Source organism: Rousettus aegyptiacus, unplaced genomic scaffold, assembly GCF_014176215.1.
Source record: "Rousettus aegyptiacus isolate mRouAeg1 unplaced genomic scaffold, mRouAeg1.p scaffold_m13_p_2, whole genome shotgun sequence".
In the NCBI taxonomy this organism is placed as follows: Eukaryota; Metazoa; Chordata; class Mammalia; order Chiroptera; family Pteropodidae; genus Rousettus; species Rousettus aegyptiacus.
The window spans coordinates 92,861,397-92,883,582 of NW_023416295.1; the positions used below are offsets into that span (position 1 = coordinate 92,861,397).

A 22,186-nucleotide genomic window follows, 5' to 3' on the forward strand; every position below is an offset into this window, starting at 1 on the left:
AAAGGAGCTCCCATAAGACTGGCAGCTTATTTCTTAAAAGAAACTTTGCAGGACAGAAGGGCTTAACACAAAATATTCAAAGTGTTGAAAACCCAGGATCTACAAACAACAATACTTTATCCAGCAAAGCTATCACTTAGAATCAAAGGACAGATAAAGAGCTTCCCAGATGAAAATAAGCTAAAGGAATTTGTTGACACCAAGCCAGTATTACAGGAATTGTTGGACAGACTTCTTAAAGAAGAAAAAGCATAGATCAAAAACATGAAAAAAGGGGGTGGCTCCACAGTGGTGGTTAGCACACCTGCTTTACATGCAGAAGGTCCTAAGTTCGTGTCCCAGGTGGAGCTACAAACCATACTCCAAGTACACCAGGCTCTGGGCACACAAGGCCCCCTGAGTGCACCAGGGGTGCTAGGCCATGGGTGCACCAGGCCCCGGGTGCATGTCGCAAGCGTGTGGGAGGAGATCCCCTGCCTTCAGAGATCCCTTTCTTAAGGGGAAATGGCAACATCCACAGGGCAGGGGTGGACATGGAGGGGGTGGGGCATAATTAAAGAATGGGGGGAAAAAAACCATGAAAAAAGAATGGTAATAGCTACATATTTATCAACAATTACCTCAAATGGAAAAGAATTAAGTGTTTCGACCAAAGGACAAAGTGGTCGAATAGATAAGAAAACAAGATTTCTACATAGGCTGCCAACAAGAGACTCACTTCAGATTAAAAGACACACCTAGACTAAAACAAAGGTGATGATAACACTATACTTTCAGGGATTATTTCTATAGTTCGTTATAAAACAAAGGTGATAGAAAAGATATTGCCTTGATGGACCTAGAGGGTATTGCACTGAATGAAGTAAGTCAGATAAAGACAAATACCATACAATTTCACATACATGTGGAATCTAAAAAACAAAATAAACAACAAAAATGGAAACAAATTCAGATACAGAGAGTTTGTATCTATGAGATGGGAGTGGGTGTTGGAGGGATGGTGAAAAATGGTAAAGGGATTAAGATGTACAAGTGGATAGATACAAGATAATCATGGAGATATAAAGTAGCATAAGGAAAATAGTCAACAATGTTGTAAAAATATGTAAAGGGGGAAGAGGGGTACTAAATTTAGTGCTGTAACCACTTTGTGAGTTATATAGATCTCTAATCACTACGCTATACAACTAAAACTGATATATTATTATATGCCACCTACAATTGACAAAAAAATTATTGAATTGTACAATGTAAATATGAGCAACTAATTATACTTTCACAAAGCTGGGGGGAAACGGCAAAAAAAAAAAAAAAAATAGTGGACAAAAAACAAGATAGGAAACATCTCCAACATCCCAAAAGATTGCCTTCTGTTCTTCCCTCCCGAATCCTTCCGCTGCTCTTTTGGCCCTAGGCAACCAGTGATCATTTCATCACTAAAAATTTGCCTTTTCAAGAGTTTCATATAAATAATCAAAAAGTCTTTCACTCGAAACATTTTTGATATTTATTCAGGTCATTGAATGTATCAGAAGTTTGTTCCTTTTTTATTTATTTATTTATTTTAGGGGTGGGGAGGTGGGTGGGCGCCTCCTCCGGCCTGGGGTTCCACCCCCACCTCCCATTGCGCTGCCAAACCCGTGGACCCCTGCGAGGGGAGCTCATAGGCGGGTTGCTTGGGTGATGCCCCCAGGGAGGGCCCAGCCCCAGAGAGAAGGGGAAGAGAGGGGGTGAAAAACGAGAGCGGCTCTCCCTTTCCCCCACACCACCACCACACGCCGGACACCCGGGTGGGGAAAGAGACGGACAAACCCTTGTGCTGAGGGCTTACTTTCAATAGATCTCAGCAAGGGAGCTGCTCTGCTACATACGAAACCCCAACCCAGAAGGAGGTCTTCTACTAATGGTTTAGCACCAGGTTCCCCACAAACGTGCAGTGCATGACAGTTCATTCCTTTTTATTGCTAAGTTGTATTCCATTGTATGGGCATCCTAAACTTGCTTATCCATTTACCTGTCGATGGACAGCGGGTTATCCTGACTTGGAACTATTAAAAATTAATCTATAAAATTTAATAAACAAACAAAAAATGAGATACCACTATGCACCTATTAGAATGGCCAAAATCTGGAACACTGACAACACAAATGTGCAACAGGAACCCTCATTCTTTGCTAATGAGAATGCAAAATGGTACAGCTGCATTGGAAGACAGCTTGGTGGTTTCTTACAAAATTGAATACTCTCTTACTAAATTGTACTCTTTAGTATTTACACAAAGGAGTTAAAAATTTATGTCCAAACAAAAAACCTGCACACAGACTTTTGCACTTTGTTTCACCCTGACGTCACGTTCAAGTGGCTGAAGACAAACATATTACCTGTGAAAATCATAGGGCAGACTTTATATAATAGACATGCAACATCAAGTAGCTAAATGATTTTTCTCTGGAAGAGTGCCCTAATGGTTTTAAGAGCTGTCAATGTAGTGTTTAACACAAAGTAAAGGTAATTCATACTGACACTTTGTATTAGAGAATATAGTTTCACCAACTGACCAAAAAGCAATCTATCTCTTGGTTTTAAACAGCAAAAAAACAAGTGTTGCTTAGACCCGATAATGTAAAATACATATGGGCATTCAAATTGAGAGAAAAACACATTTTAAATATTAACAAATTAGTTATCCATATTATTTCTCTTTTCTTTAGCACACATATTTTAGTTGAATAAAATACTTCCTCCATAACAAATTATAATCAACAAACTTTGATGCACTACATCATTAATAAAATTAAAAATCAAAAAGGGAATACATAACATTTGCTATAGTTTTCTTCTTCCTTTATAAGCACTATATAGGCAAAGAAGGTTCCTGGGCAGAGTTACTTCATAATCAACAGCAATGGCAATGAGAATGGCAGTAGAAATTTGAGGGGCTGGAACATGTACCTGCCTCATTCTCTATCCACAATGGAGGTATGGAGAAGACTTTTTCTTTCAGATGTACAAAACGAATCAGGAAAGAGTAGTTCAAGAGGTAGGTCGCAACTATGACAGCCTTTCCACACAAGAAGATGGGCAGATAATGGTTGATGCGGAAACGCACACCAGCAGAGACCAAAGCTTTCAGTCAGAAGTTGTAAAAAGATAAAGAAGTTGATGCTTTGAAGAAACACGTAAAATTTGTGTCTGACTGGTCCCACAGACCTGTAAATATTCCTAAAAAGTTCTACTTCAGCAAAGTTGAATGCTGTTTCTTTAAGCATGAGGAAAAGGGGATATTTTCTCTGCAGAATCTCTTCAGGTGTTCATTCCACCTCTCTTCCTTTCTCATGTTTTAGCTTTGGGGCTAGGCAGTTATCTTAAAAAGGGCTGAGCATACCTTTTGCCAGCTCCCACTAGGAGAAAGAAAAGTCCTTGGAAAAGCACGTCACCTGTGAAGTAGTGTATTGTCAGAGTAGTTTATTTGAACTGGAGACCACTATAAGCATGATCCAACCTACCACCCTATTTTTACAAATCCAAGTCCCAGTAACTTTCAAATTCAGTATTTTACTAAAGGTCTTGAGGCAGTTTAGTAATCTCATTCCCTTTTTGGCCTATTAGACACTTTAAAATTTCCTAAATGATTTTACTGTTGTTTAGAAACTTTCAAGGGCCTCTTTTCTGCAAATGCCACCAATTTATAACTTTGTCAATAATGATATTGTCTTTGTTTCATACCACCACACTTAGACTTGCATTATTCATGGTGTAAGTTTTACTCTTACATGAACTACCTTCTCTTTCCTAAGACAAGATCACGTTAGTTAATGATATAAAAGCTTTGTTGTTTCATTTTGATTTTCAAGAGAAAGGCAAGCTTCCCTAAGTTTGAATTTGTGTTCATTACAAAAACAAAAACAAAAACAAAACACAAGACACGAGAAAAAATATCCTGAGCAATAAAAAATTATTTTATATAATAAGTAAATAAAAACAAAAGAAGAAGTAATTATAGGAATTAAGAGGGAGATATAGCTCCATATGTTGCAGAGATTAAATATTTTTGAGACATTTGGAAATCTGAATACTAATAGGATATTTGATATGAAGAAATAACTTTTAATTTTTGATGTGATAATGGTATTGATCAAAAAATGAACAAAGAGCCTTTATTTTTTAGACAAAAATACTAAATTTTTTAAATGGATAAAATTATATAATGTCTGGGTTTTGCTTCAAAATAATATTAAGAGGGAAAGTAATTAGGGTATAACAAAGCATAACTGGTAATGAGTTAATGACTATTAGGGCTAAGTAACTGGGGTTGAATATACTATCTTGTCCATTTTCATGTACGTTTAGAATTCTTCAAAATAAGACTTTTTTAAAAAGTAGGGAAGGACTAAGGAATAAAAATCTACTGTAACCTCCTTCAAAACATAAAAGGGTATTACAAACAGCTCTATGCCAACGAAACTGAAAATTTAGGGATAATATCCTAGAAAAATTATCAAAAATTGGCAAGAAAAAACAGAAATCTTTCCTCAAAGAAAATACCATTTGGTTTTACATGCATGTTGTACGAAGCAAAGCACAAATATTTTAAATGTCATATAAACCATTCCCAAGTAGAGAAAAAGAGAAAACATTCTTCCCAACTCTAACTTCTTTTATGAAGCCAGCATACCCTGAAAACCAAGACCAAACAAAAATAACAGGCCTCATTCATTGAGATTGATACAATTAAATGGTGAAACAATTAAAAGCACTCATTTCAACAGAAGGAAAAGGCAGTAATGCCTACTAACATTATTTCTATTATTATTGTACTGGAGATCCTGATTAGTGAAATAAAAATTTTAAAAAGATAGACTCATCAAAGAAAAAAATCTGTCATTATTCAACAGATAGAGTACTTTTCTATGTAGAAAACCCAACGGTACCTAGAAATAATCAAAATTAATAAGAGAGTTTAACAAATTTGCTGGATATAAAACCAATATGGAAATTCACTCAATCTGAGAAAGACATTATAGTTATAGAAGATGTTGATACTGGGCGAAACTGGTTGAATGGTATATGACAGTACTTTATAATACTTCTGTAAATCTAAAATTATTCCAAAATAATCTTATTTTAATAAATGATTTAAAAAATAAGTCTGATAATATTAAATGTTAGGGAAGATGTAGAGTAACAAAAACTCTTATATATTGCTGACAAAGTTTAAGTTGGAAAACCACTTTGGAAAACACTTTGGCATTATCTTGTAAACTCGAATATATCTATACTCTTGGACCCAGAAATTCCACTCACAAGTATATACACAGAGCAGCTCTTGAACATATCTGTAAAAATGTTCATAACGACATGTTTACAATAGCGAAAAAGAGAAAATGTCTACTCATAAGGTAATAGATAAATTGGGACATATTTACACGATGGAATACCGAACACCTGCCAACACATCAAACTAGATCATGCATTCTCAAAGGGGATGATTTTGAAGGTCAAAGTGGTTTGAAGAGGTGGGGGAAATCTTAGATATTACAATGGCTTGTGGCCCTTCAATAGGCCACAGTAGACAGACTTATATCTGTGGTATTAAAATTTCAAGGACGGAGAAGGGAGATGATTAGGATAAGAATGTCTGAAAGTGACCTTTAGGGGCATGACAATGAATAAAAAGGTTGAGAAACAATGACCTAGGTAAATCTCAAGAATATAATGTTGAGTGAAAAAAGCAAGTTACCGAAAAAATACAGAGAACATGACATTAATTAAAGTTCAAAATATACAAAATAATATATTGTCTAGTAACATATATGTGCATGTGTGTGTATGGTTAAACTATAATTTAAAAAAATAGGAGTTACCCTTGTTAAATAGATAGAAGTATCCTGAAATCTAGGAGGGGTACATTATGAAAATTCAAGAGTGTTGTCTGTGTTCTTAAACTTGGATAATGGATTCATAGGTGTTAATTTCATTATTCCCTAACCCTTAGTTTTTTACATATTTTTTTTTTAGTATGAAATGTTTCATAATTAGAAGTACTTAAAAGTACATGTCAATTTACTATAGGTAAAATCTTAGTAGTTCAACTTAAAATGTAGAATAGCTTTTCCATTGATCATCATGTAATCAGTATTAAATATTAAATGATAATATTAAATCTATGCTGTTAAAACCAACATCCACAAGGGCTTAATTATTTTTTAAAGGAAAAATTTTTAAAAAATACAGCTCATACCCAGCCACCTTGCTGAATGATGTACTCTGCTGCATAGTCCTCCAGATAAGTCACACCAAACTGCACCAAATCACTCACAGATTCTTGACCACGTCTTGTCAACTCCAAAAGCATTTGCTGTAGCAAAATCAGAGGCACCAAAATCTTCAAAGCAAAATGAGAGAGTAAAAACACAAACTGAAACTCTTATAATTCATTTTGTATGTTCAACTACAAAAAAGTTATACTCCAATGCATTATTATGGAATTTCATTTTTATTACAATAAGGTAAAAAAAACACTGACCCCTACTAGAATTTTTGTTACTAATGCATATAGCATTTTATACTACAGGCTGTTAGAAATAATTATAATATGAAAATAACTGTGTGTGTGTGTTTGTGTGTGTGTGTGTGTGTGTGTGAAACAACATAGAAAATTCACTGAAGCATTATTTATAATAGCAAAAGCCTGGAAACAACCCAACAGGAACTGGTTAAACAAATTTTGGTCATCCAGTAAAATATCATATAGTTGTTAAAAAGAATTACATTGTTCACTGCCCAATCACCAAAATTTACTTTCGATGAAAACAGATAGACCATAGTGTGTACAATAATGGTACCATTTGTGTTGAATGTTTGTATAATCCCATAGTATCTCTGGGGAAATATACAATAAACTAATAATAGTGGTAGCCTAAGAAGAAAACTAGGTGACTGGTGACAAGAGTGGGAAAATACTTTTCAATGTATATCTTTCTGTACTTTTCACATTTTGTGTCATGTGCTTTTATTACCTATTTGAAAATAAGAACTTTCAAACTGATGAGCAACCTTATAAAAGTCATCAAAAACCAAAGAAGGCATTATTGTCATTCTCAATAACCTTTGGCTCACTATTTTAAAATCTTTAAAATTTAAGACTGACTTCCAAAAAAATTGCATATTGGAAAAAAAAGTATTTTCAGTTAAATATTTATATGCAATCTCTTTTGTCTAAAACATCAAAAGGTCGCCACATGACTGAAAAAGGAATGCAAGAGGAAATGAAAACAATTTCAATTTCTTGTTATTGAATTGCCAAGGTAATAATATCAGGAATTACAAAATATTTTTGCAGAAGACAAACAAAAAAGGCAATGAGTTTATATTCATAGTAATATTCTCTGGATTTTAAGTAAAAGAAGCCCTTGATCAAAGTCAGAAAGAATGCAACAAACACATATCTCTTTTTTGATACTCTAAAAAAACTCCAGCCCAAAATATATTTAAAACCTCTTCTTAGCACTAATGTTTCTATTAGTTTTTTTTCCATAATCAGAAAACCTATCATACTAGCAAAAAACAAAAACAAAAAACTTGTTCATCTAGCCCCAGTATTCTGTCTTAGCAGAAGTAGTAAGAGACAGCTTGTGAATTAGCTTTGTTGATTCAAAGCAGATCAACTTCTAAGGCCTGGGATGTCCTGTACCTCAAAACATTCTGATTTCCCATAACAACCTACTAACATGCTCTATTACCTCTTAGGGAAATGGGTTGCAAACATTTTATCCTTGTTATATACATCTTATACTTGTAAAATAATACTTTTATTTGTTCAAAATTTTCCTCCTTCATATCAAAAAGATGTTCTAGTTCTACTATATAATAATCTAGAGCTAAATCTGTAATCCTTTCACTACTGTTTTAATTTTGGTACTTAATCATATTACTGCTCATTCACTATGCTTTTTAGGTTGAATTCTACTTATCTTTTAGTCCATGCCTTCATTGGTTTGATCATTTAAATTATCCATTCCTGTATCTTCTCCATGCCAATTATATCTTTCTTGAAATGCAGTAACCAGAGTGCAGAAACTTCATTTCATAGGACTAACATTTTCTATTTGTTTGATAATACTCTTGGTGGTACATATTATGTCCATTTTACCTAATTGAGATCCTATTTTCAAGAGAACTATATGATGACTTCCAGGCCCACTATCATTTAAATATAGTATAGATTATCTTTATTATGTTAAACCCACTTGCCCTCTAATTTTCGTGATCAAAGTTTCATGAATTATTTCTACGACTTATCCCCACCAACTCTGCATTTTACTACCCACAAGAATTTTATATCTTCTGTACACCTGATAACTTTTTTAACTTCCCACTCCCATAGTATTAATAAAAATGTTAAAACAAAACTGGATTCCCAAACACCTACTCCTATTACGCCCCACTATTCATATCTCTAGGACTAAAACGCATCCAGAAAACTCTTACCCTTTGAATTCCTTTCCATAAATCATTTCCTTACTGGATAATAACCTCCACAATATGTATAAACTTTTTTTTTTAAAATAACTTTTGCGATGGAATGCTAAGGTACTTCTGACCATCAAAAAGGATTATCTACACTGCCTGTCTCCTCATATGTGCCATGTGGGGTCTCCCCCCCATAGATTAGACTCAGCTAACAACATTATCCTTTTATTAAAGACTATATGAGCCTACCTGGGGTAGAAATAAGCATACCAAAAACCTCCAAGGGTCCCTTTCAGTAGAACAGATATTTGTGATGACAAATTACATAGTCTGGTCTATCAATCTACTATTTAACCCTTCTATGCCTTAACAATTCTAATAAACATAATAAATTTTATCTATACTTAATGCATTGATTAGGTTTAAATGTCTATGGCCTATCTGCTTCAAAATATAATTAAAGAGACAACCGGATATTATTATGTATCACACAATGTAATGGAAGAGAAAATAAGGAACACCAATGAAGTATTCTTGCCAAAAAGTTAAAACTGAATATGACCTAGGCCTCTAGAACCACCCCTTGAGAACCACCTGAAACTAGCTGAACATAACTACTACAACTAAGGATATAAAGAAGTCATGTTGAGACTGGTAGAAGGGGTGAAATGTGAAATAGAATGGTTACCAACCCATGCACACTGACTAAGAATCAGGAGGGATGTCTCGGCTACAGAGTTCCCCTCTGAGAAGTGAGGGGTCCCAGTCCAGCCACACACCAGGCTACCTAGCCCAAAGCTCAATGCAGGTAAGAAAAGTCCCCAAAACATCTTATTGTAAAAACTAGGGGAAATTCAGTCTAGGTGAGATGGAGGGCTGCTTAAGATTGAGGCATTATCTTAAAGAGCCCGAACAAAAACTCACTTGCTCACAAACACTTGCCCTAAGCTCCAGTGAAGAAACAGCAGCTCCAAAAGCCAGGAGAGGAACTGAACTGTCTGCCTCAGGGTGAGTGGCAGAAGTACTGGCAGGCACCACTGTTCCTTTGTTGAGCCCTTCCCCCAAACATCTGGTAGGCAGGTGCTTTGTTCCTACGTAGAGCTCTCCCCCTACTCATCTTGCTGGTGCCAAATCTGAGTCCCCACGCTGGCTAACACTGCTCCCCAATTCCACAGATTCGCTGAGGTCCTATCCCGCCTAACTTATGCACCAGCCCAATTCTCTTTCAACTGCTGTTCCTCACGAGCAGGAGGCCTCAGCCCACACTAAAGATGTTCCTAAAATCTCTTGAAGGTCCACAAACCCCAAACAAACAGCAGCTGACCTCAGTGTACCTTTTGCTAGGTGACCCAAGCCCAACACGAGGCAGCCAGCTTCGGTGTGGAACATAGCCTCTCCCATGTGCCTCACAGCCCAGCACAGGCAGCTTAAATGTGGGTCACTCTGAAGTACCTACCAGCTGACCCTGGGCTATGCACAGGAAGCAGATGTGATAGGAATCCAGCAGAGCCTCTCCAAAGAGGCCCCAAAACCAACAAATTAAGTGACCAGCTTCAGACCACACCACACCGCAGCTCAAACAAATCCCGCTCCATAGGGTTAGCCACTGCATAACAGTTCATCCTCTCCAGTCATGTACTGTCCTTACGGCCAAGGCAGCCTGAAAGTGAATCCCAACCACTGATGTACCAACAGCAATCAAGGTTCAGCTACAACAGGAAGGCACACACAACCCAAACAAGGGACACCCCTGTAGCACCCAGCTCAGGTGACCAGGGGGTCTGTGCCACCGGACCCCACGGGACATCTACCATATAAGGCTGCCCTGCCAAGACTGGGAGACTTGGCAGCTCTACCTAATACACAGAAACAAACACAGAGAGGCAACAAAAGTGAGGATAAAAAGAAATGTCCCAAATGAAAGAGCAGAACAAAACTCCAGAAAAAGAACTAAATAAAATGGAGGCAAACAATCTACTAGATACAGAGTTCAAAACACTGCTTCTAAGAATGTTCAAAGAATTTAGGGGAAAAATAGATGAAGTCATTGAGAACTTAACACACAGAGATAGAAGCCATAAAAAGAACCAATCAAAAATGAAAAATACAGTAAGTGAACTAAATGATACATTAGGTGGAACTGACAACAACTTAGATGAAGCAGAGCACAGAATCAGGGATCTGGAAGACAAGGTAGCAGAAAACACTGAATTGTAATAACAAAAAAAGAGAAACAAAAAAATATGAAGATGGTTTAAGGGACCTCTGGGACGACATTGAGCTTAACTTTACTTACATCATAGGGTACCAGAGGGGCAGAGAGAGTGCACAAAGCAGCTGCTGGAGCTCCTTGTAAGAGGAGGGGGTGGATGAAGGTGTGGTGACTTCCCTGAACAACACTGACTAGAAGTGCCAGGACTTCTACATGGCCAGAGCAGGGCCCGGTCATCAAGGCAGAAAACAGAGAAGCGAGACGGGACCTTAGAAAACAACAGTTGATTTTTACAGGCCCCAGTTGCAAAACTGAGGCTGAGCTACAACCCCCAACCCCCAACCCAGAGGGTCCCTCCCCCCATACCCTCCGAGACCAAACACTGCGAAGCCCCAGGGAAATCTGAGCAAACACTACCAAAACTGTTGCTAACACTGACAGGGACTGAAACTGAGAGTAGAGAGTGTGAATAAATTTCTACAAGAAAATTTTAAAAACATTATTTAGGCTTTAAATAAAGCAGGAATCCAAGAGGCTTAGAGGCCACCTACTGGAAACCAAAAGAAAAGTGCATCCTTTGTAGCAGGCTAAAGAGAGACATTTATATACTAAATCTTCTCTCTGGAAAAGAAAAGGAAAAAAAAAAAAAAAAAAAAGAAGTAGAATACACTTCCATTAATGCCCTGACAGAGAAATAGTCCATTAAACACCGTGAACAACCAAGGTGACAAGGCATCTCAGAAAGAGAAAAATCTCCAGAAAATTAGCTGACAGGTATAGAAATACACGACTTAAATGACAGAGACTATAGGATGGTACTTCTGAAAAAAACTCAACAAATTCCAAAATGAGTCATATCAACAATTTCAGGTATTGAAAAAACAACTAGATGAGCAGAGCAAGGAGATTGAAACCCTCAAGAAGAACAGAATAGATCTTCTGGAGATAAACACACACACACACACACACTGCAAGAGTTGAAAAATGAAATAGCAAGCTTGGGAAATAGAGCTGACAAAAAAGAGGAAAGGATAGGTGATATCGAAGACAGAAATCTAGAAATAAATCAGAAGAAAGAAGAGAGAAACCAAAGAATGAAAAATAATGAAAGAGAAATACAAGAACTAGCTGATACTAACAGGAGAGGAAACATAAGAATAATATCCATTACAGAAGGCAAGGAAAACAAGCAGGGACTAGAAAGCATTTTCAGATAAACAGTAGACGAAAATTTCCCAAATTTAAGAATGAGTTGGAGCTTGGAATTCAAGAAGTCAACAGAACATTCACTTATCTCACCCAAAAAAGCCTTCACCAAGACACATTGTATTAAAGTTATCAAAAATCAACGATAAAGATAGAATTCTCAGGGCAGCCAAGGAGAAGAAAACGGTAACTTATAAAGGAAAGCCTATCAGATTATCATCGGACATTTCAGTGCAGACCTTGTAAGCCAAAAAGGAATGGAATCAAATACTTAAACTATTAAATGAAAGGAACTACCAGCCTAGAATAATGTATCGAGCTAAGCTTGCCTTTAGAAATAGACTTCAAAATTAAGACCTTTCTGGACATACAAAAAATTGAGGGAATTCTCCACTACGAGGCCTATACTACAGGAAATACTGAAAGGGATCAGCTCACTTAAAACAAAATAACACCAACAACAACACATAATTAGGAGTAAAGTGACTATCAGGCACATAGAAGCAGAGGAGTCCAATCCTTACTAAGAATAGGGCATTATAAGCTTAAATAATAAGAATAGAATTGCTATAGCATATATAGGGACAAACTGAGATAACGACGACTGAAAAGGGGAGGATTCAAAGATCCAAATTCACAAAGGGGAATGGAAATAGAACACACACAGGAGAAAATGGACTACTGTATGTATGTATGTATGTGTGTGTGTGTGTGTGTGTGTGTATATATATATAAAACTATCCTTTTCATAATCGTAATGGTAACCACACACAGAAGATTCAGAAGTGAAGTATATAACATAAAACAAGAACTACAGGAAAAACTCACAAAAGCTAACCAAAATAAAGAAAACAGAAACACAAGGAAAAAGAAACAATGGAAACACTGAGCTGCCAGAAAGCAAAAGATAAAATGGCTATAAGAAGACCTGGTATTTCAATAATCACCCTAAATGTAAGTAAACTGAACTCACCAATAAAGACACAGAGTTGCAGAATAGATCAAAAACCAAAACCCGACCATATGCTACCTCCAGGAGACACATCTCAGCTCCAAAGACAAATATAGACTCAAAGTGAGAAGGTGGAAAATGATATTTCAAGCAAATGGCATTCAGAGAAAAGCAGAAGTAGCAGTACTAATATCAGATGAAATAGACTTCAAAATAAAAAAGGTAAAGAAAGATACTGAGGGACACTTCATAATGATAAAGGGAATCATGCATCAAAAAGACATTACATTTATTAATATCTATGCTCCTAATCAAGGAGCCCTGAAATATGGAAAGCAATTACTAACAGAACTAAAGGGAGAAACAGACCAAAACACTATGGTAGTAGGGGACCTAAATATCCCACTGTTGGATATAGCCAGATCATCCAAACAGAAAATCAATAAGGAAATAACATCTTAAATGACACTTTAGACCAACTAGACATAATTGACATTTACTGAGCCTTCCTTCCCAAAACAGCTGCTTATACATTCTTCTCTAGTGAACATGGAACATTCTCAAGGATTGACAACATACTGGGACACAGAGACAGCCTTGACAAATATAAGAGGGTTGAAATCATACCAACCATATTCTCTGATCATAATGCTTTGAAGCTAGAGATCAAAAAGAAAGCAGGAAGAACCACGAATAGATGGGAGATTAAACAACATGCTACTAAAGAATAACTGAGTCATGGAAGAAATAAAAAATCAAGACTTACATAGAAACAAATGATATTGATAGTACAACATATCAAAACTTTTGGGACACGGCAAAAGTGGTCATAAGAGGAAAGTTCTTATCATTACAGGCCTATCTCCAAAAACAAGAATGAGCCCAAATAAACAATTTAACACTTCATCTTAAAAAACTAGAAAAGAACAAATGAGGCCTAAAGTCAGTAGAAGAAAAGAAATAATCAAAATTAGAGTAGAAATAAATGAAATTAAAAACAAACAAAGAAACAAAAAAAATACAACAAAGAGCTGGTTCTTTGAGAAGGGTAATAAAATTGACAAACCCCTTGCTAGACTCACCAAAGAAAAAAGAGAAAGGATACAAATAAACAAAATCAGGAATGAAAGAGGGGAGATTACAACTGATATCACGGAAATACAAAGGATCATGCAAGAATACTATGAAAAAGTATATAAGAACAAATTTAAACCCTAGACGAAATGGACCAGTAGTTAGAAAAATACAATCTTCCTAGACTAAAGCAAGACAAACTGGAAAATCTAAATAGACCCATCAGCAGTATGGAAATTGAAACAATCATCAAAAACCTAACAAAGAGTAAAAGTCCAGGACCAGACGGCTTCACCAGTGAATTCTACCAAACATTCAAAGAAGATTTAATACCTGTTCTTCTCAAACTCTTCCCAAAAATTGAAGAGGAGGCAATACTTCCCAACTCATTTTAGGAAGCCGATACTACCCTGATACCAAAACCTGGTAAAGATAACACACAAAAAGAAAACTACAGACCAATATCTCTCATGAATACAGATGCAAAAATAAGATACTTATCCTAAATAAGATACTAGCAAACTGAATAAAGCAACATATTAAAAAGATTATATACCATGATCAAGGGGGCTTCATCCCAAAGGCACAGGGATGGTTCATCATACGCAAATCAAGTAATGTGATACACTACATAAACAAATTAAAAAATAAGAATCCTATGATCATATCAATAGATGCAGAAAAAGCCTTCAACAAGATACAGCATCAATTTATGATCAAAATACTTATCAAAATCGGTATAGAAGGAAAGTACCTTAACATAATAAAGGCTATATATGATAAACCCTCAGTCAACATTATACTTAATGATGAAAAACTAAAAACCTTCCCTGTTAGATCAGAAACAAAGCAAGACTGTCCACTATCACCACTGTTATTCAATATAACATTGGAGGTCCTATCGAGAGCAATCAAACAAGAGAAACGAAGAAGTCTGTCACTACTTGCGGATGACATGATTCTCTATGTAGAAACCCTAAAGACTCCACAAGAACACTACTAGAAACAATAAACAAATACAGTAAAGTTTCTGGATACGAAACCAATGTTCAAAATTCTGTAGTGTTCCTATACTCTAATAATGAATTGTCAGAAAAAGTGGAAAATGAATTCCTTTTGCAATTGCAACAAAAAAAATAAAATACCTAGGAATAAATCTAATCAAACATGTGAAGGACCTATATAATTATAACTACAAGTCCCTATTAAAGATACAAAGAAATGGAAAGATATTCCATGTTCTTAGATTAAAAGAATCAACATATTTAAAATGACCACATTACCCAAAGCATTATAATCTCATCAGCATTTTTTAAAGAAATATATATATATATAAAAAAATCATCAGATTTGTATGGAAGCACAAAAGACCATGAATTGCCAAACTCATCCTGAGAAAAAAGAACGAGGCTGGAGGTAAAGATCTAAGTACCCATGTGTTCATCATAGCATTATTCATAGTAGCCAAGACATGAAAACAATCTGAATGTATTTTGATGGATGACTGATTAAAGAAGATGGGGTACATATATGCAATGGAATACTACTCAGCCATAAGAAAAGATGAAATACTGCTATTTGTGACAACATGGATGAATCGTGAAAGTATCATGCTTGAAAGTATCAAACAGAATAAATCAAAAGGACAAGAACTATATGATTTCAAGTTGGCTATTTGAAAAATAATTCTACAAAGTTTCTCATCCCTAGCACTTTATCACTAGGGGCCATACTTCTTCAAAATGAGCTGAGCCATCTTATACTGCATTCCCTTGGTCTCTGCCTTTTCAAGGTGATAAGTAGATAACACAGTCTAAGATAATGAATAAGAAGTATGGTACAGTGAAAGAAAAACACTGAAGCTGGAATCAGAAGATCTCAGCTCTAGTATTAATTCCAATACTTACTAGTCTAGAGGTCCTAGGCAAGTTGTTTAATTTTTTTCTCTGATTATTCACCCGACCTAACTAGATACAGAAATAACAAAACAAAAATTAATAAAATCCACCTTGTCTTCTGCAAAGGATGGTTGTGGTGATCAAATGAGATGTGACATGAAATACTTTGTAAACTCTAAAACACAAATGGTATTATTATTCATTTAACAGAACCAGAAGAAGCTGTCTCCCAAATGAAGCCCTAATTCTTTTCCCCCCAAACATAATGAATGCATAACCATCTGAAGATAAATGTCATGTCTAACACAGAAATGAAGAAATGATGGGAAATTAGGATAGATAGGAAAAAGGAATGGCGTACTACAGGACACATATTTTGAGGCCAAGCAGAACCTTACAGCATTAATCAAAAAACCATTTTACTCAAAAATATCCACTGAACACTGTGCATTTATGCATTAAAAAATTAACGCTTAACAGTTTTCTCTTATATGATACTAGCAATTTTTCCTGTACTTTATTATTAACATACTAAATCATGTAAGAGAAAAGAGAATTTGGTTAATACCTTATTCCAGCCGCTGGCATGAACTGTAGTCTCCAGTGTACATTCCCGATATGCCTGATATGTCATTGGCCTGTAGAGATTTTTTTTAAAAGTCTGTGTCACTAAGCAGGAAAATTCTAAATTTCCAGATGAATAAATATACAGTCACTACTCTACTGTTGAACTTTTTCCGGAAGTAACAAAGATTATTCAACACAATGTTTTGTATGAAATGTGGCTTTTAACATTTAGTATGCATTTTTTTCAAGCATTCTCTATAGGATGAGATGCATGCTACCAGTGTGGGAAAGCAGTTAACAACATAATCAGTTAAAAATAAATATTAATAAATTTTGTTATAATTGAAACTTATCCAACAGGATTTCTATGTTGTAAACAAACAAACACTTAGATTATTACTACGGGATCAAATAATAACAAATAAAAATTATTTCAATAAAGCACAATTTTAACTTTTATAAAAGGCAAAAATATCTAAAATATTTTAAAATTAAAGAGACGTCATTGGAAGACTTTTCAAATTGAGGATATATGGAGTTGGAATAAATAAGGACAATAAATGGAGCTCTATTTTTAACTTGGAGTCTTATGACATAAAATCCTGGAAGGCAGAGAGAGAAATCTTTCTGATTATTTTCCATGTAGGTTCTATTCATACCAAAACTCAAATCATTGAGTGATGACAATGCTCACTCACTCATTTATTGAGGGAGTTTAAGTACTATATTTTAAGTATCGGTTTCATGTGCAAATTAACAGCAACACCACCAAAAATACTTGGTAATCAAGTAACATGAAGGCATCAATAGCTTGGATAATAGAGTTAATAAAATTTACTTCTCCTCTTTTGTGGAAGAAAGTAAAAATTATTAACATATATGTAAAAAAAAGGAGAGAAGTCTTATTTTAAAATCCATTCCAAAGTCATTTTCTGCTCTGACCACTCTGTTCTGTGATCTCTTTAGGATGTAAATATAGAAGACTGGTAACAGCTACCACTTATTTGGTAGCCTACTGTTAGGTTTCATATTTTTTATATTTATAGTTTATATATTTAATATTATCATTTTACATATTTGGAAACTGAAGCTCAGAAAAGCTAAGAGACTATCCCAAATCCACATAGATGGAAAGCAGCGACTTAGGAATTCACACCCAATTAGATTTGGCTCCAAAGCCCACACTGCTCCTATTCTTACAGGATTTTGGCACAAGCCATGGTTACGTCTAGATGCCACATATGACTAATGAGCATCTGATATATAGCTAGTGATGTGCTGAAAACGCAATATATACACTAGATTTCAAAGATTTAGCAAGAGAAAAAAATGTAAAATATCTCATTAGTAAGTCTTTATATTGAGTATATGTTAAAATATAATATTTAAATATATTAAGTTAAATAAATTATTGAAAATCATAATTTAATTTTTTATGTGGCTGTTAGAAAATTATAAATTATGTATATATGACTTGCATTATATCTATTGGACAGCGTTGGTCTAGATATTTCAGAAAACAGTTCTGATGATACAGGCATCATTCTTTTATAAAAGTCAAAACCAACACTACAGTGCTACTGAAATAAGATATCAGAGATGACCTTTTTAATAGGATGTTATGTACTACCTTCTTGATATCATATTCCCATCAAAGTAAGCTTAGTATTTTTTAAAAGACCTGGGCTAAATACTATGTGGTTGTAAAACTTGAACTTCAGCAGATACTATACATTCTACCTACCTATATTCTCCCTGAAGCTTTACTTGCATATATGAGTCCCTTCACTTCCTTTCCTGAACTGTTTGATGCTGCTGTGGGTCACAGTAGTCCTTATTGGTAGTTTGTCTATCAGGCTAAAGTACTTTAGCATCCTTCAGAATGAAACATGATTTGAAACATTATATGTACACACATATACCCACATAAACAATCCAGCAGATTAAAACATTTAGAGGAAATCTAATAGATAGAAAAGTAAGTAGCTGGAAAATTAGCCCTATCTGATGAGCTACTTGGACAGAACAAAAAAAAAAAGGGGGGGGGGGGTTGGGGGGGACATTTTGAAATACCTTCTTTACAGGAAAAGATGAGCATTAAAATTCCCACTTTAACAAAACTGGAGGAGTAGGTGGCTATTTTCACCTTAAGAAATATTGCCATCAACCTGTGTAACTTCCAGTTCATCACCAGATAGTTATTTTGAAGGTATTAGTAACATCACTTAACGATTTTCAAAAGTAGATTTCTAATAATCAATCACACTTATTTTCTTCAAAATTGGCTAAAATCTATTGGAACATTTCTTCTTGATTGCTAAAATGGGGCATATAAGGAATAAGTTTGATATTCCTTAATAAATAAAAGACCTCTGGTTTTACTATTTACCATTTGAAACTTGCATCTGCTATCCTTTAGACTGTATAAAGAAAACATCTTAACACATGTCTTAATAGTAAAAATATTTATCTTTAAGTAGAATAAAAATACTGAAAATAAATGCAATACTAAAAAAGAAAAAAAAGATTTCTGAAAAAAAAATTTATTCTGAGGTCTAACTCTGATATACAACCAGAAGTATCAATTTCAAAATAATTATATCAGTAATCAAAGTTTGGAAAGAAAAAAAAAATTAAATATTCATCAAAGACAAGATTTCAAAAAATTTACTTTGCTGTGAGATACATCAATTTTTCCTGTATATTATGAAAAGGACTCAAAACACAATACTTTTTAAAAAACTACATAAATTGTTCTTCAGAGAGCTTATAATATTCCTGTAAAGTGAAAATTAACAGATAAATTGAGATAGGGAGTGAAATAGTTTGCTCAAAGCTACAAATAATTTGTATCAAAACTGGAAACAATTTTTTCTTATACGTTTCAGTTATTTCACTCCGAGTCCCATTAGCTTTTAAAAGTTTTGTTTGTTTTGGCAAAATAGTAAATTTCTTCAATTCTTACATAAAACATTAATATATAAAATATTTGAAAGTATAGCCATTCTGGTTTAAGAAGAATGGAGAGGCCCTAACAAGCCTCACCCACATACCCTTGTCCCTCACGTCTACAAGGACCCCGAAGGCTCCACAAAACACTCTGAAAGCCACTGCCATACATCTAAATCTCCTATTATTTCCCAACACCCATAAGGTTCTGTTCTCTCCACACTTATTTTTAAACTTTTGAACTGGTTAAGAAAATTCAAATATGGTTTTCATTTCGCTGTCTCCTATGTATAATTTGGATATTGACATTCACTCATGCCATCAGAATCTGAACAAATTGAATTCTTCTTAAACTTGAATTGCTTCCCTCTAATAAATGGTAATGTATAAACTTTGCCTACACAAAAGTAAGGATTTACGTTCAACAGTAATTTGTCATCTGAATTTTGGCCCTTTTAGTGAAAGAACACTCATAATCCTATTGTAGATAGTTGTCAACCTTCATTAAGACAAATCTTTTTCAAATGTATACCAATTCCTTGATGATTCTTAGCAAAGAATCAGGGGAAATGAATTTTTCAGATTTACAATAAATTACTTAGTTCTATTTTAAAACACTTTCACTATGAACTTCTTGCCTTTAGTTTTAATAGTCAGAACCATAGCTAGGAGAGAAGTTCCCACTATAAGAATGTGGAAACAGTTCCATAGGCAGATGCACAACCCAAAAGATTAGCAACATCTGGGATACCTAAAATACAGATATAGATGTTAATCCCACATTGCAAGACATAGAATCCTAGCCATTATATTTATGTTGGCCTCTAGAGAGAATAGCAGTAAAAGTGGTCAGGACAAATAAAATAGTTTGTATTTACAACTCAGTGAAAGTATTTGTTGAAACCTGATAGCTCAACAAGAAAATACAAATTATCGATTCCATGTTGGAACAGCTAAATCACTGCTTTGATGCAAAAGTTGTCACTCAAAACACAAAGAGAGATGCTTTGGGAGAGCAAAGAAGAAAAAGTGAAGAACAGTGAGAAAAGTGACACTGTTCACATAATACAAAGCCTTAATCAATCCAGTGCTGCACAAGAGATGTAGAGACTACTAGAGAAGGTCCCAGACGGCAATGGTAACTCACTGGCTGAGAAGCATTTGCAATGCCTTATGTAGACGCTCTCTGAGTTCCTGTGACACTTTTTCTCCAAGATGAGCCAAGCAGTCTTCTACTGAGCTTTCTGGGTTAGCAGGGCTGAATACTGGAGAAGTGTGACGATCAAAGCCTGTGCTGGTGAAGGCTGAAGACAGAGCAAAAGAAAATCTATTTTAATAAACAATATCAAAAGTTGTGCTATAAAAGCTCAGGGGATTAAGACGTCTACTATAAGCTAAGTTATAAGACACTTAAAATAAGGTTAGATAGTCTTTCCTAGAACACAAAACTGGATCGGTCCTAAATTTAGAGATTTTTTTTTAAAGGGAAGATTTTTATGGAAGTCTTAGTTTTAAGAGAAGAAAAAGGCTAAACTGGAATGTTAAAATGCACAAACAAATTTAGTATATCACTACAGACCAACTTAATATAAGAATAATAAATGAAAGGCAGTCCTAGACCTATCATTTCTCTCTTAATATTTTGTTTTTAAGATTTTGTTTTTAACCTTTATAAATGTGGCGAATTCTTAAACCAGACTCTAATCAGTTTATTCCACCTTGGACGATGAGTCAATTACTTTCATTCCCTTTTTAAAATGAACTTTCTAGCTCAATAGGCCTGCACATGGATAAATTTTAAAACTATGAAGGATATACAAGTCCATAGTTGCACATGGAAGAAGCAGTCATAGTCTATCCCTCATCAGCTCAAACTACCAGCCTCCCATCTGCTTATATGGACTTAGCCATTCTCAAACTGCAGGAAGAACAGGCAGAATTATTGTTGTTTCATGGTACAATCAGGATGCAGGGTATAGAATCCCAGTAAAGCAAGTGGCTTGCACCCAACTCCCAAGAGTTATCAATAACTTCCATAAAGCTTTAATTGCATTAATTTAAGGCATACTCTTAGAAAGCTATAAAATTTACTACAGAGTTAAGTATACTATTTCTTTCTCCAAGAAAGATGCAAATGACTGCAAAGTTCACAAATATTTTGCTACCTGAGCAAACTTGAGGGCATCCATTATAATGCTCAGTCTTAATTAATATGAAGGTTCAATGAAGTGAGTGTGTTTAAGCCATTGTTGCTTTTTTTCTCCTTTAGGCCTTCTGCCCATTTTACTATGTATAAGTATTGCTATCAGAAATGGAGGCAGGTTCGGGTCGTGGGGGTGGGGGGAAAGAGCAGGCAGGCGGGAGGCACCAAAAAAATAAATAAATAAATAGAGAAAGGCTAAAAATACAACTGGAACTTTAATCAGTTAAAAATGTTGGTGAAGGAAAATAAGAGAAGATTAAAATTAGGTTTTTGATTACTTATAAATTTCTATTATGCATTCTCTACTAACAGGGAACTGATTTATAAACATGATTTATAATTTTTCTTGTTAAAAACTATTGGACAATATATATCCACAGAAAAACCTGCACAAGAATATTCATAGCAGCATTATACATAATAGCTAAAAGTGGAAACATCCTAAATGCTCATCAACTGATGCATGGATAAACAAAAGGTGGTATATCCACACGATGGAATATTATTCTACCACAAAATGGAATGAAGTACTGATAAATGCTACCATATGGATGACCCTTGAAAACACTATGCTAAATGAAAGCCAATCACAAAAGAACACATAATGTGGGATTCCATTTAATTATATATCCATAATAGACAAATGCATAGA

At 34.9% G+C, this 22,186-nt stretch overlaps 1 protein-coding gene across 11 annotated transcripts in view; it reads right to left on the minus strand.

The window, feature by feature from the left end:
* The window catches only part of BCL2L13 (BCL2 like 13), an 85,546-nt gene that overhangs the window by 36,965 nt on the left and 26,395 nt on the right, over positions 1-22,186 (minus strand). For 3 of the 11 annotated variants that reach the window (XM_016125629.2, XM_036236855.1, XM_016125609.2), the window contains 3 exons: positions 20,479-20,635; positions 16,384-16,453; positions 6,243-6,386 (listed from right to left, as the gene is read on the minus strand). In XM_016125629.2, coding sequence (XP_015981115.1) covers positions 6,243-6,386; positions 16,384-16,453; positions 20,479-20,635 — 371 coding nt within the window. Of the gene's footprint in view, positions 1-1,188; positions 3,439-6,242; positions 6,387-15,824; positions 16,355-16,383; positions 16,477-17,814; positions 18,258-20,478; positions 20,636-22,186 lie in introns of those variants that run through there. The other 8 variants (XM_016125668.2, XM_016125650.2, XM_016125659.2 and 5 more) reach the window with 8 other exon arrangements.